This window comes from Miscanthus floridulus, chromosome 6, assembly GCF_019320115.1.
Source record: "Miscanthus floridulus cultivar M001 chromosome 6, ASM1932011v1, whole genome shotgun sequence".
Classification (NCBI taxonomy): domain Eukaryota; kingdom Viridiplantae; phylum Streptophyta; class Magnoliopsida; order Poales; family Poaceae; genus Miscanthus; species Miscanthus floridulus.
In genome coordinates this window covers 3,886,534-3,900,530 of record NC_089585.1, presented here as the reverse complement: position 1 = coordinate 3,900,530, position 13,997 = coordinate 3,886,534, and the positions used below count along the sequence as shown (strand labels likewise).

Genomic DNA, 13,997 nt, shown 5'->3' with positions numbered 1-13,997 from the left:
CACATCAGCATCTACCTAGCACATTCAATTATCTTACCATGCAAAGTATCCAAATCAGCATCCAGTGACATATCCAACTAACACATGGCATTATGTCTTTATTCAAGCTATTCACATTAGCAAACCACATCATTTACTAACATATATTTAGTTGTCCACATCAGGATGCTAAAATCATCCACTAACATGTATTATGATATTTATTCAATTATATTAGTAAATATAAGTAGTATAATTTTACCAGCGTTTCCCCTTCCAGTAATAATGTATAAAGTAATGCCCATAAGTTCTTTTGAGGGTGCCCCGATCATTTTACTTCATCACTAATGTGTTATGTGTTCTAAAAATCTTATAATCTCTTTCTTTATAAGATGATGAAGGGAGTAGTCCATTAATACAAATCGTGTCATCATGTGTATAAATTGTAGTTACAAGTCATAGAACATTATATTATTGTTATCTCTAATTTTCTATACAATCGCATCGGCCTGTTCGCTGGTTGGTTTCTGGGCTGGTTTGGGCTGGCTGGTGCTGGTTTATTGTGAGAGAAAAACACTGTTGGCTGGCTGGTTTGGGCTGGCTGAAACCAACACGCGAACAGGCTGATGGTTTTGTGTCGACACCAAAGTAAAGTACGCAACAGTCTTCCCTTTGAAAGGAAGAATCCAAAACGCATGGAATCTTGTGACTCACTACGCTTCGCTAGAATCCTAAAAATCATCACCAAACGCAGAGCCAGGCCCACCTGTCAACCACCTGTCAATCATCACAACAACCTCCGATATATTATCACACAGATCACCTCGTTTAAACCCCCAGGTAGGTAGTTGACTTGTCCACTTCCGCTTCCGCCCAGTCCACCCTCCCCTCGTGCCCACCGCTCCGACCATGGCGCCATCCGCCGCCGCCTCGAGCGCCCTCCTCGTGCTCCTCGCCCTCCTCCTCTCCCCCGCCGTGTCGGCGGCCGCGGCGCCGCAGAGGAGGCACCGCCTCGGCGCGTCCTTGCAGGTCGCCTCCCCCAACGCGTCGGAGCCGCCGACCACCTTCTTCGAGGTGGACCGCCCGATCCGCCCGCCGCGCGGCAGCGCGGGGCCCTGCTCCACGCTGCTCCTCTCGGCCACCTTCGGCGCCACCTACGGCCGGCCCCCCGTCACCGCCGCCTACGCGCCGCCGGCCTGCCTCGGCGCCGGCGCCGTCGCGCTCGCCGTGCTCGAGTGGGCCGCCGACTGCCGCGGCCGCCAGTTCGACCGCATCTTCGGCGTCTGGCTCTCCGGCACCGAGCTCCTCCGCAGCTGCACCGCCGAGCCGCGCCCCAACGGCATCCTCTGGTCTGTGTCCCGCGACGTCACCAGGTACGCCGCCCTCCTCGCGGAGCCCGGTGAGGTCGCGGTGTACCTCGGCAACCTCATCGACAAAACATACACCGGCGTCTACCACGCCAACCTCACGCTCCACCTCTACTTCCACGCCGAGCCGCAGCAGCAGCAGGCCGATCTGATTGTGCCCATCTCAAGGAGCCTACCCTTGAACGACGGGCAGTGGTTCGCCATCCAGAACGCTACCGATGTGCAGTCAAAGAAGCTCGCCATTCCGTCGAACACCTACAGGGCCGTACTTGAGGTCTTCGTTTCCTTCCACTCCGACGACGAGTTCTGGTATACCAATCCACCCAACGATTACATTCAGGCGAACAACTTGTCCAATGTCCCCGGCAATGGCGCATTCAGGGAAGTCGTAGTTAGGGTGGATGGTGAAGTCGTCGGCGCTGTTTGGCCATTCACTGTGATTTATACCGGTGGTGTCAACCCGCTTCTATGGCGGCCAATCACTGGAATCGGCTCATTCAATCTCCCGACATATGACATTGACATCACGCCATACTTGGGCAAGCTCCTGGATGGCAAGGAGCATGATTTTGGGTTTGGCGTGACAAACGCTCTTGATGTGTGGTACATTGATGCCAATTTGCATCTGTGGTTGGATCACAAGAGTGAGAAGACCACTGGGAGCTTGCTGAGCTATGATGCATCTGGATTGGACCTTAATGTGAACTCAGAATTCACTGGGTTAGATGGGCAGTTTGTGACAAGTGCAAGTCGGCATGTCTCTGCCACTGGATGGGTGAAATCGTCGTTCGGGGAGGTCACCACAACCTTCTACCAGAGATTCAGCTATGAAAACAGCAATGTGTTTAGGAAGAACGGCACTGTGCAAATCGTGAACCAAACAATCGATGCAAAGTCTGGCATTTTTGCCAAGGATGCTTCTGCCGTGCTGCTCTCCGAGGAATTCCATGAGGTTTTCCCGCTGTATCTTTATACTGGAACCTCAGATCAAGTGGGTGATGAGTACTCTCTGGATTCACTAGTCAAATTTGGTATCAATGAGAAGAAGACTTCTGGTGGGAAACTGGGCTTCTTGTACAGCTCCCTGCGGAATGCACAATCGGCACAAGGCACTATGAGGGTGAAGAAGAATTTGGTGGTCAGTGGATTGGGGAAGACCCATCAGGTGTATAAGTATGTGGGAACTGATGGATGCTACTTCAGGGATGTGAGCAGCAAGAACTACACTGTACTTTTCGACCGCTCTGATGATTCTTGTTCAAAAGGAGCATATAGAGGTGCCAGCGCAAAGTTTAATGATCAGCCAGCAAGAAGAAAGTTGCTGGCGAACAAATTGTAATGCACGGAAAAGATCTAAATTCGGCCACGTTTCAGTTTTTTTACTTTGCTTCTTCAATAAAGATTCCTTAGGTAGCTCATGCTTCAGAAAGTGGGTAAGAAACTTGGGCATGCCTTTATAAATACGCCAATTCAGATCCAGTGGCAGGCTATTGTCACTATCAATTGCATCATCATCATGTCTACTATTTAGCTGCATCGAAGGATAATTCAAACCATTATACTTTCGGTCAATACTAGTACCAATCAAGATTCTGACACAATCACACTATTAATTTATGCCAGCATTGCTTACTCCACATTGATCGGTTTGGTTCCAAATTTCCGATCTCCATCAAGGCATGAACAGATTCTTGCTGCTCTTCTCTGTCCTCTTTGCAGATATGTATTTTTTAAGAAGCTATTTTAAAAAAAAAATCTCTTTGCACATATGTATGCTGGTAGTTATTTTTGACTCAAGGCATACTTGGACCTTGATTGCCATGTTTCGCCAACTGTTATCTTTTTTTGCACTGGGGAATCACTGATTTTTCCCTCTAATAACCGTATAGCAAATAACAACATCATTCTCCTGATCATCACAGAACCAACTATGTACTTCATTGAAATTATATCATAAATTAAAATAGCTAAATTATCACCATCACATGCATGGTTTTCCCCCAAATGCCTGAATCCTTTTCTTCAGACGAACTGAATCATTTCAATAACCTATACCTCCAAATTCGTATAGGAAAGAATGGTGGGAAAGGTGAAGAAAATCAAGGGACGGATGAATGCCGAAGAGAGGAATGGACGGCTGTGATGAGTATACATGATGGGGTTGGTCATGCCTTAATTGCCTCTCCCCACGAGGGCCCACCGAGGCAGTGGCTTGGCGCGCGCGGCGGCGACGGGCACGCTCCCTCGCTTCCCTGTCCCTGGCCACCTCTGAACCGAATCTAACCGCCGCCCGCCACCTTCGCGCGCGAAAACTCCCCCTCCCCCTTCGCGCCGCCGCCGCCGACCACCACCCATCCCGGCGACAAGGGCTCTATCCGGCTGCTCCGCCAGGAACCCAATTTTCTCGGCGCCAGAAACGCCGGGGGGAAAAGGCCAGGACCCCATTCTGGTGCGGCGGGACCAATGGGCCCCGGCGAATAGCTCGAGCACCTCGAGCTCGCCGGAACAACCGAGGCGGCGCGGCGTCTGTTCTCCCCGGCGTGATGGCGACGCAGCAGGGGATAGATAACCGACCCCCAAGCTGAGCCAACATTTTCCGTGCCCGGCCGTTGAACGCTGCGGTGGTCCCGTCTTGTTCTTTCGTTCTCCAAAGTATTGGGAACCTGAGAGGCAGAGGCTCGGCCCTCGGCCAGCGACGGTAGTTAGCGAACTGGCGCCTGGTTACTGGGTTGCTATTCTCCGGGAGGAGGCGCTCCCGTTGCCATGGGTGCGCGGCGGTGGCTTAGCCACGGCTCTGGATTCCAGCTGCTGTTTTTCTTCCTCGTGGTGCTGCTCCAGGCACAGGCCAGCCGTGGCGCGGCTTCGATCAACGGTGAAGGTAATCATTACTTATTTTGCAGAGCGCAGTTTTGTTCTGGGACATGACGTGGGTGGCGATCGCGTTCGGTGAATTCGGTTTGGTGATTTGTGACTGTTAAGTCCTGTTTGTGTGTTAGGACTGGCGTTGCTGGAACTAAAGGTGAGGGTGGAAGCTGATCCCCATGGTGTCTTCCAGGATTGGGATCCCATGGACGGCAGCCCATGCAGCTGGTCCGGCGTGCGATGCTTTGACGGTAAAGTAGAGATTCTGTAAGTGTGGTTTTCCTTTATTCCACACAAATTGATGCCACGAACAACCTCTGGATGTTTCTTGAAGTTCCATTTTAATAGTTTTCTACAACCTATTGATGATTTTTGAAGTTCCATTTTTAATAGTTTGCTACAACTGTCCATTAAGAGGACATTAGATTTAGGAAAGAACTAATTTATATTGTTTCTTTCTTGTAATTAGCATGATTTTTTCACAAAGCTGCTGTGCCGATTTGACTTGCTGCTATTGTTTTATTTGTGTCTTGACTTTTTACACAAATCATGTACATTGGATTCTTATTTTCTTTGTCATACAGGAACTTAACAGGCCGAGAATTGGCTGGAACTCTCGCACCTGAGATTGGGAGCCTTCAAGGTCTGAAATTCCTGTGAGTTGGTTTTTACACTCATCTCCACAGTCAAGTCACTTCTTAGCTCTTGTGCAATGTATTATGTACCGCAAATCCTTGTGTGGGATGATATTTTCGTACTCCTTATTTTGTCTAGTTTACTTCCAAAGAACAACTTCCGCGGGAGAATCCCCAGAGAATTTGGAGGGTTGTTTGCTCTAGAAGTGCTAGATTTGAGCAGCAACAAGTTGGATGGAACAATTCCAGAAGAACTAGGGGCTATGCCACTGCTCAAACAACTGTAAGGCTTCTTCTGTCCTCTGTTCTCCGTTCTGTTCATTCCTTGGTATAATTAAGGGCTCTTATGTTTCAGATCCCTTCATGATAATCAGTTCCAAGAAGGCGTCCAAGCGATAGCTGATGATCAGGCAGGATGCTTGAGCAGAAAACTAGGGTGCTGGTAAGGGAATATACTTGGTGCCACTTCTGTCTGTGCTCCATATTAGCTTCCAACATTTCTAGTCTTTGTTTCTAAATATTTCAACTCTTTAAAGGTCTTTGCTGTACAAGTCGGACTTTAAGGATTGGATATCTCTCTGTGGTCTCCGAGAGAAATATAACACCAATGTACCAAGTAATTTTGCATTTTTCATGCTGCAAAATCAGCCCTTGTGCTTTTATGTTATATACACTGCATTTAACATTTGTATCCTTGTACATCTTTCAGATTTCAGTGAGGCATACGTCATAAAGAATTTGCAGTCATTTGCAAGTGCCATGCGCCGCAGGCTTCTTAGTGAAACTGACAACCTGCCTGCTCTTTCGGGAAATGATGCTAAATCTTCTGATCCAGAAAATCCAAAAGAAATTCAGAGACCTGTTGATGTGATTTCTCTAGGAAGTGGCTCATTCCCTGCATTTCCGGGCATATATGGCGATGCTCTGACACCTTTGCTTCCCGAAGATATTGATGCTACCACAGTTCAGCAGCTGTCTACAGAAGTGGCCCAGTCCACTGATGTAGAGATGTCTGGTACAAAGTATAGCAAGTGGGCATATATTATCACAATTCCAGCTGTAATATTGCTCATTGGTCTGATAGTTTTGATAGTTTTGGTTTTGCGGAAGCGAGGGCGTGCATCAGTAGCCCCTTGGAAAACAGGGCTAAGTGGCCCTATTCAGAAGGCCCTTGTAACAGGTGAGACATTGTTATTGTTCTATTTAATTTTACACTTGGGAAGGGAATACATGCAAAGTTTGAAAAGTGACATTCTGCGTTGGCAATTATACAAAGATCACTAGCCTGTGCAACTTTTGTGAGGCTTTGGTCGTTGAGACTCCCAGGTTTTCTTGGTGGGTTAAGATATGGCCAGTTCAGGAGTTCTATTTGTGCTTGTAGTTGTACTTTTATATCCATAGTTCCTTACCACTCATAATTACGTCTGAGCATCCAGGTGCTTCAATGCATTTCTGTTTCTCGTATTCAGGTGCCCAAAAACTGAACAGACTTGAGCTTGAAGCTGCTTGTGAGGATTTTAGCAACATCATCAATACTTTTCCTACCTGTACTGTATTCAAGGGCATATTATCAAGCGGAGTTGAGATTGGTGTTGTCTCCACTGTCATATCATCGAGCAAAGACTGGTCCAGGAGTGCGGAAACATGTTTCAAGAAAAAGGTTTATGACTAGCAACATCTTGTTCTCTACACAAACTACCTGAGAATAGAAGATCTTTCAATACTAATTCTTCGTCGATAATCCTCCCCTCCATGTAGATAGATACACTGTCAAGGGTCAACCACAAGAACTTTATCAATCTCCTTGGCTATTGTCTAGAAAATGAGCCTTTCACGAGAATGATGGTGTTTGAGTTCGCTCCACATGGCAGTCTCTCACAGCATCTTCACGGCAAGTGATTTTACTTGCGCATAACCACCTAATTCATACACATATGTGTTCCCTGCAACTTGAGTGCACTGTTTTTTTTTTGCAGTCAAAGAATTTGAGCATCTGGACTGGGCTGCGAGGATGAGAGTCATCATGGGCATCGCATACTGCCTTCAATACATGCACCATGAGCTCAACCCACCTGTCGCGATACACGACGTGCGATCTGACACAACCTTCATTTCAGATGATTATGCAGCCAAGGTACAAGCTTCAGCTAGCTATGCTACTTTCAGTAACAAATATAAATTCCAGTGAAGGAACTGGCACGGATATTTTGCTCAATTAACCTGTGGATGGCTATTGTCTTGAGCTAATATAGTGTAATGTGTTCTGCTGGTGCAGATTGCAGATGTTGGTGTATGGAACGAACTTGCTGCCAAAGCAAAGGCTGGAAAGGAGGACGGCAGCAGCCGTTCTGAAGCTCCTCCAGATCTCCCAAGCAACGTCTACTGCTTGGGCGCGCTTCTGATTGAGATCATATCCGGGAGGGTTCCTGATCCAGATGATCATAAACCCATATGCAGCTGGGTATGGATTTTCCAATCTCAGCTCTTCAAATTATGTAGGGTTGCACTTCTAAAGTTCTTTCTCGTCGCCACAGGCTTCTGAGTATCTGAAAGACAAGAACTACAGCAAGCTGGTGGACGCGTCGCTGAAGGAGCACAAGGATAATGAGCTGGAGGCCGTCTGCGAGGTGATCCAAGAGTGCATCGACGCCGACCCGACGCGGCGGCCATCAATAAGAGACGTCGTGGGAAAACTGCAACCACCTCTCGGCATCTCACCGGAGGCAGCAGTGCCGCGGCTGTCGCCGCTCTGGTGGGCGGAGCTGGAGTTGCTGTCGGTGAAGTCAACTTAGTGGAGAACGCTGTATATACTGTTACTGTACCAACATGTTCCAACGCCCCTCTCTAACAAGATCACATATTGTATAGGAGGCTCCTGCTGTTGATGCTATCAACATTTCTACTGACCGTAAGTGGTCATGGTTGATGCAGAGAAATGTTGTGAAAAATGTGATCGATGTAACTCATGTACATGCTGATCTTTACCAAGGAGGGGAAATACAGTGACTAGTATAAATACCTGTAATTCCAAACTCGTGTGACTGTATAGAAATAAAAAAAAAAAGCTGGCGTTTCCAGTTGCCACTCACTTATCGTCAGTGTGCAAAGCCTTCAGTTTCTGAGCATCCATGGGTGTAGACAAAGGGAGTTGTTATATTCTGAATTTCCAGGCAACAATCTTGTACCACCGGTTAGTACAATTAAAAAAAAAACTTACAAGAAACAATTTATTATTATTTTTATAGCCAAACAATGATAAAATTACATGTTGTCTACACAACAATAAAAATCAGGGATCTAAAATATAGGAGAAGTGGTACATTTTTTTTGATTGATTCAATGCTCTTAAGTTTGTGGGCCTACGAAAAGACGACATGTTCCACACATAAGTGTCGCGGAAATACGCATGTTGCGTTAGATTTGCGGTCATACAAGAATTGATCAAGTTCGAAACGATGATATATGTGATAGATTAGGGGTAGCACCAATTGAAGAAAAGCTTGTCCAATACCGGTTGAGATGGTTTGGATATGTCCAACGGAGACCTCCAAAGACACCGATGTGTAGTGGAATCCTAAGCCAGGATAGTAACATGAAAAGAGGCAGAGAAAGACTAAAGTTGACTTAGGTAGAGGCAATAAAAGAAGACTTGAAATGATGGAATATATCCAAAGACTTAGCCTTAGATAAGAGTGCTTGGAAAACAGCTATTCACATGCCTAAACCTTGATTGCTTCTGCTGGGTTTCAACTCTAGCCTATCCCAACTTGTTTGGGACTTAAAAGGCTTTGTTGTTGCTGCTGCTGCTGCTGTTGCTGTATTCAATGCTGTCAAAATTCAGATCCACTCCAAAATCATGGTCAATAGTAATAGAGAATTATAAATTTTCGTTTAAGTTTTGAAAAAAATCATGTGAACTTTTTTTTTTTGGAAAAAATTCAAAATAGATGGATTATCTATTTATCTATCATAGTTCAGCAGCGTTTTTTTAAGAATAAAGTATTTTTTTAAGGGGGGGGGGGTCAGCATTGTTTGACTCCAGGCTCAGCAGCGGTGGACTTTGGGCTTCGTTCCTCATGGCCGTCGTCGTCTTTTTCGAGAGAAAATGGAAATTTTGCCCTCGTGAGGAGTCGGTTTCCGTTGAATGCTCTTAAGTTTGTGGGCTTCGTCAGAATATCCTTATGAAAGGTGTGTTTCACGCTATTTTACTATTTCATGTTTTTTTTCAACTTTGTAAATTTCTGACCCCATCTTTTTAACCAGGCGTGACCGTTTTACCCCTGTCTCCTTCTACCTTATCCTCTTGCTCTGCTCCTCACGGTCACGGCAATTTCTTCTTTCTCTCCTGTTCTCTCTCCGTCTCGACTGGTGTTCGGGCGGGAGCCCGATGCCGTCCGCCGCCGCCCGTCCGTCCGACGCGGGCCTCCTAGTGACGCGCGGCCTGTGCCTGCTCGGCGGAGTCTGCCCTCCTCGCCGTCGCCACCTCGGGCTGCCACCACGTCTTCGCCCCTTCTTGCGTCCGTCTCCCCCTCCCCAGGCACCTCGCCCTAGCGCAACCCCGCAACAGGGGAGCACAGCAGGTCGCCGCCTCCCGGCAAGGCGTGCCGCGGCGCACCCGCGCCAGTGGAAGGTCCAAATATGGTTAGAGGGGGGTGAATAGCCTATTTAAAATCTACAAATCAACTAGAGTAATTTGATCAGTATGACAAATAGCGAAATACAAACTTGCTCTAGCTCTACAAGGGTTGCAAGTCACCTATCCAATAATTCTAGTTGCAATAATTACTAGGCACACAACTTGCAATGTTACTACTTACTAGGAGCTCTCAATCTTGCTACTCTAAAGAGCTCCACTAGATGAACTTAAAATAACAAAGCAAGCTCTCAATTCTAATTACACTAAAGAGCTTGCCATAACTAGGTTGCAAGAATATAAATGAGTGAGTAGGGTAAGTATACCATCATGTAGGGGAGAGAACCAATCACAAGATAAATATTAAATCAATCACCTGGAGAATACCAAAGGACAAGAGACAACCAATTTTTCTTTCGAGGTTCACATGTTTGCCAGCACGCTAGCCCCCGTTGTGTCGACCAACACTTGGTGGTTCGGTGGCTAAGAGGTGTTGCACGAACCTCGTCCACACAATTGGACACCGCAAGAACCTACCCTCAAGTGAGGTAACTCAATGACACGAGCAATCCACTAGAGTTACCTTTCGGCTCTCCGCCGGGGAAGGCACAATACCCCTCACAATCATCACGATCAGAGTCGGAGACAATCACCAACCTTCGCTCAACGATCCTCGCTGCTCCAAGCCGTCTAGTTGGCGGCAACCACCAAAAGTAACAAGTGAATCCCACAGCGAAACATGAATCCCAAGTGCCTCTAGATGCAATCACTCAAGCAATGCACTTGGATTCTCTCCCAATCTCACAATGATGATGAAACAATGATGAAGATGAGTGAGAGGGCTTTGGCTAAGCTCACAAGGTTGCTATGTCAATGTAAATGGCTAAGAGAGTGAGCTTGAGCCGGCCATAGGGCTTAAATAGAAGCCCCCACGAAATAGAGCCGTTGTACCCCTTCACTGGACACAACACGGAGTGACCGGACGCTCCGGTCAGTTCGACTAGACGCAGGACCCCAGCGTTCGGTCGCCCGATGCTAGCCCATGTCATCGGCTTCAAACATCGATTGCCCGATCTCAACGGTCAAGTGATGATCGGATGCGTCAATTAGAAAGTGACCGGACGCAGGACCCCAGCGTCCGGTTGTTTCCAGTAAGGTTTCAAACACGAAATTTCACGACCGGATGCGTCCGGTCATGCTCGACCGGACACATCCAGCGTCCGGTCACACAACGTTTCCTCTATGCGCCTCACGTCAGCGTACGTCAGCACTGACCAGACGCACCCTGCTAGCGTCCGATCACTCTTCGCGCCAGCGTCCAGTCACAAGACCGAGACGTGTGCTCACTGCTGCTACTGATCGGACTTAGGACCCCAGCGTCCGATCACTGCGCCACTAGTGTCCGGTCACTCTGTGAACCCCTGTCTCTTCTGTATAGGGCACCGGTGGCACCGTCAAACTGTCCGCACTCTACGGGTGGACACTCCCGCCGGTGAAGTTTCTAACCCTTGCTCAAATATGCCAACCACCAAGTGTATCACCTTGTGTACATGTGTTAGCATACTTTCACAAATACTTGCAAGGGTGTTAGCACTCTACTAGATCTTAAATGCATATGCAATGAGTTAGAGCATCTAGTGGTACTTTGATAACCGTATTTCAATACGAGTTTCACCCCTCTTAATAGTACAGCTATCTAACCTAAATTCAATCACACTCGCTAAGTGTCTTGATCACCGAAACAAAATGGCTCATACTATTTATACCTTTGCCTTGAGCCTTTTGTTTTTCTCTTTCTTCTTTTTAAGTTCAAGCATTTGATCATCACCATACCATCACCATTGTCATAATCTTTGCCATTACTTCTTCACTTAAAGTAGTGCTACCTATCTCATAATCACTTTGATAAACTAGGTTAGCACTTAGGGTTTCATCAATTAACCAAAACCAAACTAGAGCTTTCAATCTCCCCTTTTTGGTAATTGATGATAACCCTTACACAAAGATATAAATTAAGATTTAATTAAATCCACGTTGCTTGCCCAAGCATATTTACCATGTGTAAAAGAATATAGACAAGTTTCATGAACTCCAAATGCTAGCAATTGCTCCTCCTACATATGTGCTAATAGTTTGGATTGTAGCTTACACATATGCTTAGATAGGAAATATAGGAGACAATTTGTACCGTATGATGCTAAGCTGTAAGAGATGAACCTTTGAAGCGTGATACCAATCAGAGTGCACCAATATATCATCCTTAGCACCATTAGTAACTATACATACATAAAAACTAGAATACCCCATGAGATCAACATTACAAGCAAGGGTCTAGTTTTCATAAGTCTAGTTACTTTAGCCTATGCATGCTAGTTTTTCAGTTCACCATTTAAGCATATAACTAGCATACACCACATAAGTATGGATATTAAAATTTAGAACTTGTGCCATGCAAGCAAATATATGAAATGCACATTTAAAAGCAACATACAAGTTTATGAGCTTGCTCCCCCTACTTATGTGTATTTTTTATTTTTCTCTTTACAATGTCATTTCATTTGTTTACTTCTCCTATCTTACTATCTTTGTGAATTTCTCTCCCCCTTTGTCAACAATTAGCACAAAAAGGTAAGCTCAAATTATAGATAGGTTGGGGTGAAACCATGTGAAATGAGGATTATTTTCCTAATTTGGTTTAATCTAGATTACTTGCAAAAGATATTTAATTCGATTTGATCCAAGGACAAGCTTCTTCACACCTCTAAATAAGGGTTATCTTATACCATGTTGAGTTAAACACTTATAGCTTATTTTCTAGATCAAACACTAGGTTTACAAGCCCACAAACATGTCATATGCTACCACTAGATCATTTCAAACATACAAGCAATAGTGGTAGCATACAAGCATCAAATTCATTTGATTTTAATGAATAAGCCTAGGACATGATAAGAATGACTAGATGCATTAAATAAGTCCTAAGCAATAGATGGATGACATGCTAATCAACTTTACCTTGCTTTGCTTGAAGGAGAGGCATGTCATATAAGTGGGGGGTGTATTAACACATATTGGAGAAGTCAAGTATGTTCAATTTATTCCTTAGCTTACAAAACCGCTTTTCATCAAGTGGCTTGGTGAAGATATCGGCAAGTTGATCTTCGGAGCCCACACACTCAATGCAAATGTCCCCTTTTTGTTGATGATCTCTTATGAAATGATGGCAGACATCAATATGCTTTGTTCTTGAATGTTGAACCGGGTTGTTGATGAGCTTTACGACACTCTCATTGTCACATAGCAATGGCACTTGCTTGAATTTAATTCTAAAGTCACTTAAAGTAGCCTTCATCCAAAGTAATTGAGCACAACAACTACCGACCGAAATGTACTCTGCTTCGGCGGTTGAAAGTGCTACACTATTTTGCTTCTTTGATGACCAAGACACAAGTGATCTTCCCAATAGTTGACATATGCCCGATGTGCTCTTTCTCTCAACTTCGCATCCCGCATAATTAGAGTCCAAATATCTAATCAACTTAAATCTTGCTCCTTTAGGATACCATAATCTAACATTTTGTGTATGCTTCAAGTACTTCAATATTCTCTTTGTTGCTTTCAAATGACTTTCTCTTGGTGAGGCTTGGAATCTAGCACACATGCATACACTAAACATCACATCCGATCTTGATGTGGTCACATAGAGTAGGCTTTCAATTATAGATCGATACATCTTTTGATTCACCATGTTGCTACTAGCATCACTATTCAAGCTTCCACTTGTCCCCATTAATGTACTAATAGCTTTACTATCATCCATTCTAAACTTCTTGAGCATTTTCTTGATATACTTGCCTTGACTCACAAATGGTACAAGCATAGGCTAACAAGATCCTAATTGCTTCTAATCTTACAACCGGGGCATATGTTTCTCCAAAGTCAAGACCTTCAACTTGAGTGTAACCTTGAGCCACTAATCTTGCTTTGTTCCTTATTACTATCCCATCTTGATCTTGCTTGTTCTGAAAGACCCACTTGGTTCCAATCACATTATGATCCTTAGGCCTCTCAACTAACTCTCATATTTGGTTTCTTATAAAGTTGTTTAGCTCTTCATGCATAGCATTGACCTAATCAACATCCTTTAAAGCTTCATCTATCTTCTTAGGTTTAATGGATGACACAAATGAGAAATGCTCACAAAATGAAGCCAATCTTGATCTAGTTTGTACACCTCTTGAAATATCACCGATGATAGTGTCCAAGGGATGATCTCTTGTAACATTGGTTGGTTGAAGCACTTGATCTTGATTGCTTGCATTTGATAGATTACTTGGTTGAGATGATGAACTAGTCACTTGTTGTTGATCTTGCACTTTATCATCACTAGTTTTTGCTTGAACTTGATTATAAGAACCACTAGCTTGCACATTTAAGTTAGAGAGCACTTGATTCTTGTCATCTTCAACATCAATCATCTTTCTAGACCTTATATCACCAATGTCCATATTCATCATTGCA

The 13,997-nt window shown here is 45.0% G+C and overlaps 2 protein-coding genes across 2 annotated transcripts; both read left to right on the top strand.

Moving 5' to 3' along the window:
• The first annotated feature begins 832 nt into the window (after window positions 1-832).
• On the top strand, window positions 833-3,555 carry LOC136461541 (peptide-N4-(N-acetyl-beta-glucosaminyl)asparagine amidase A-like). Its single transcript, XM_066460810.1, has 2 exons — window positions 833-2,779; window positions 3,418-3,555. Exon 1 carries the CDS (start codon window positions 889-891, stop codon window positions 2,683-2,685), a length of 1,797 nt encoding a protein of 598 aa, XP_066316907.1. The 5' UTR covers window positions 833-888; the 3' UTR covers window positions 2,686-2,779; window positions 3,418-3,555.
• Window positions 3,556-4,091: 536 nt separating this feature from the next.
• LOC136461540 (protein MALE DISCOVERER 2-like) lies at window positions 4,092-7,931 on the top strand. Its single transcript, XM_066460809.1, has 12 exons — window positions 4,092-4,224; window positions 4,343-4,475; window positions 4,793-4,864; window positions 4,983-5,126; window positions 5,199-5,285; window positions 5,380-5,459; window positions 5,553-6,023; window positions 6,313-6,503; window positions 6,602-6,734; window positions 6,820-6,977; window positions 7,119-7,304; window positions 7,378-7,931. Exons 1-12 carry the CDS (start codon window positions 4,110-4,112, stop codon window positions 7,633-7,635), a joined length of 2,028 nt encoding a protein of 675 aa, XP_066316906.1. The 5' UTR covers window positions 4,092-4,109; the 3' UTR covers window positions 7,636-7,931.
• The last annotated feature ends 6,066 nt before the right edge of the window (window positions 7,932-13,997 follow it).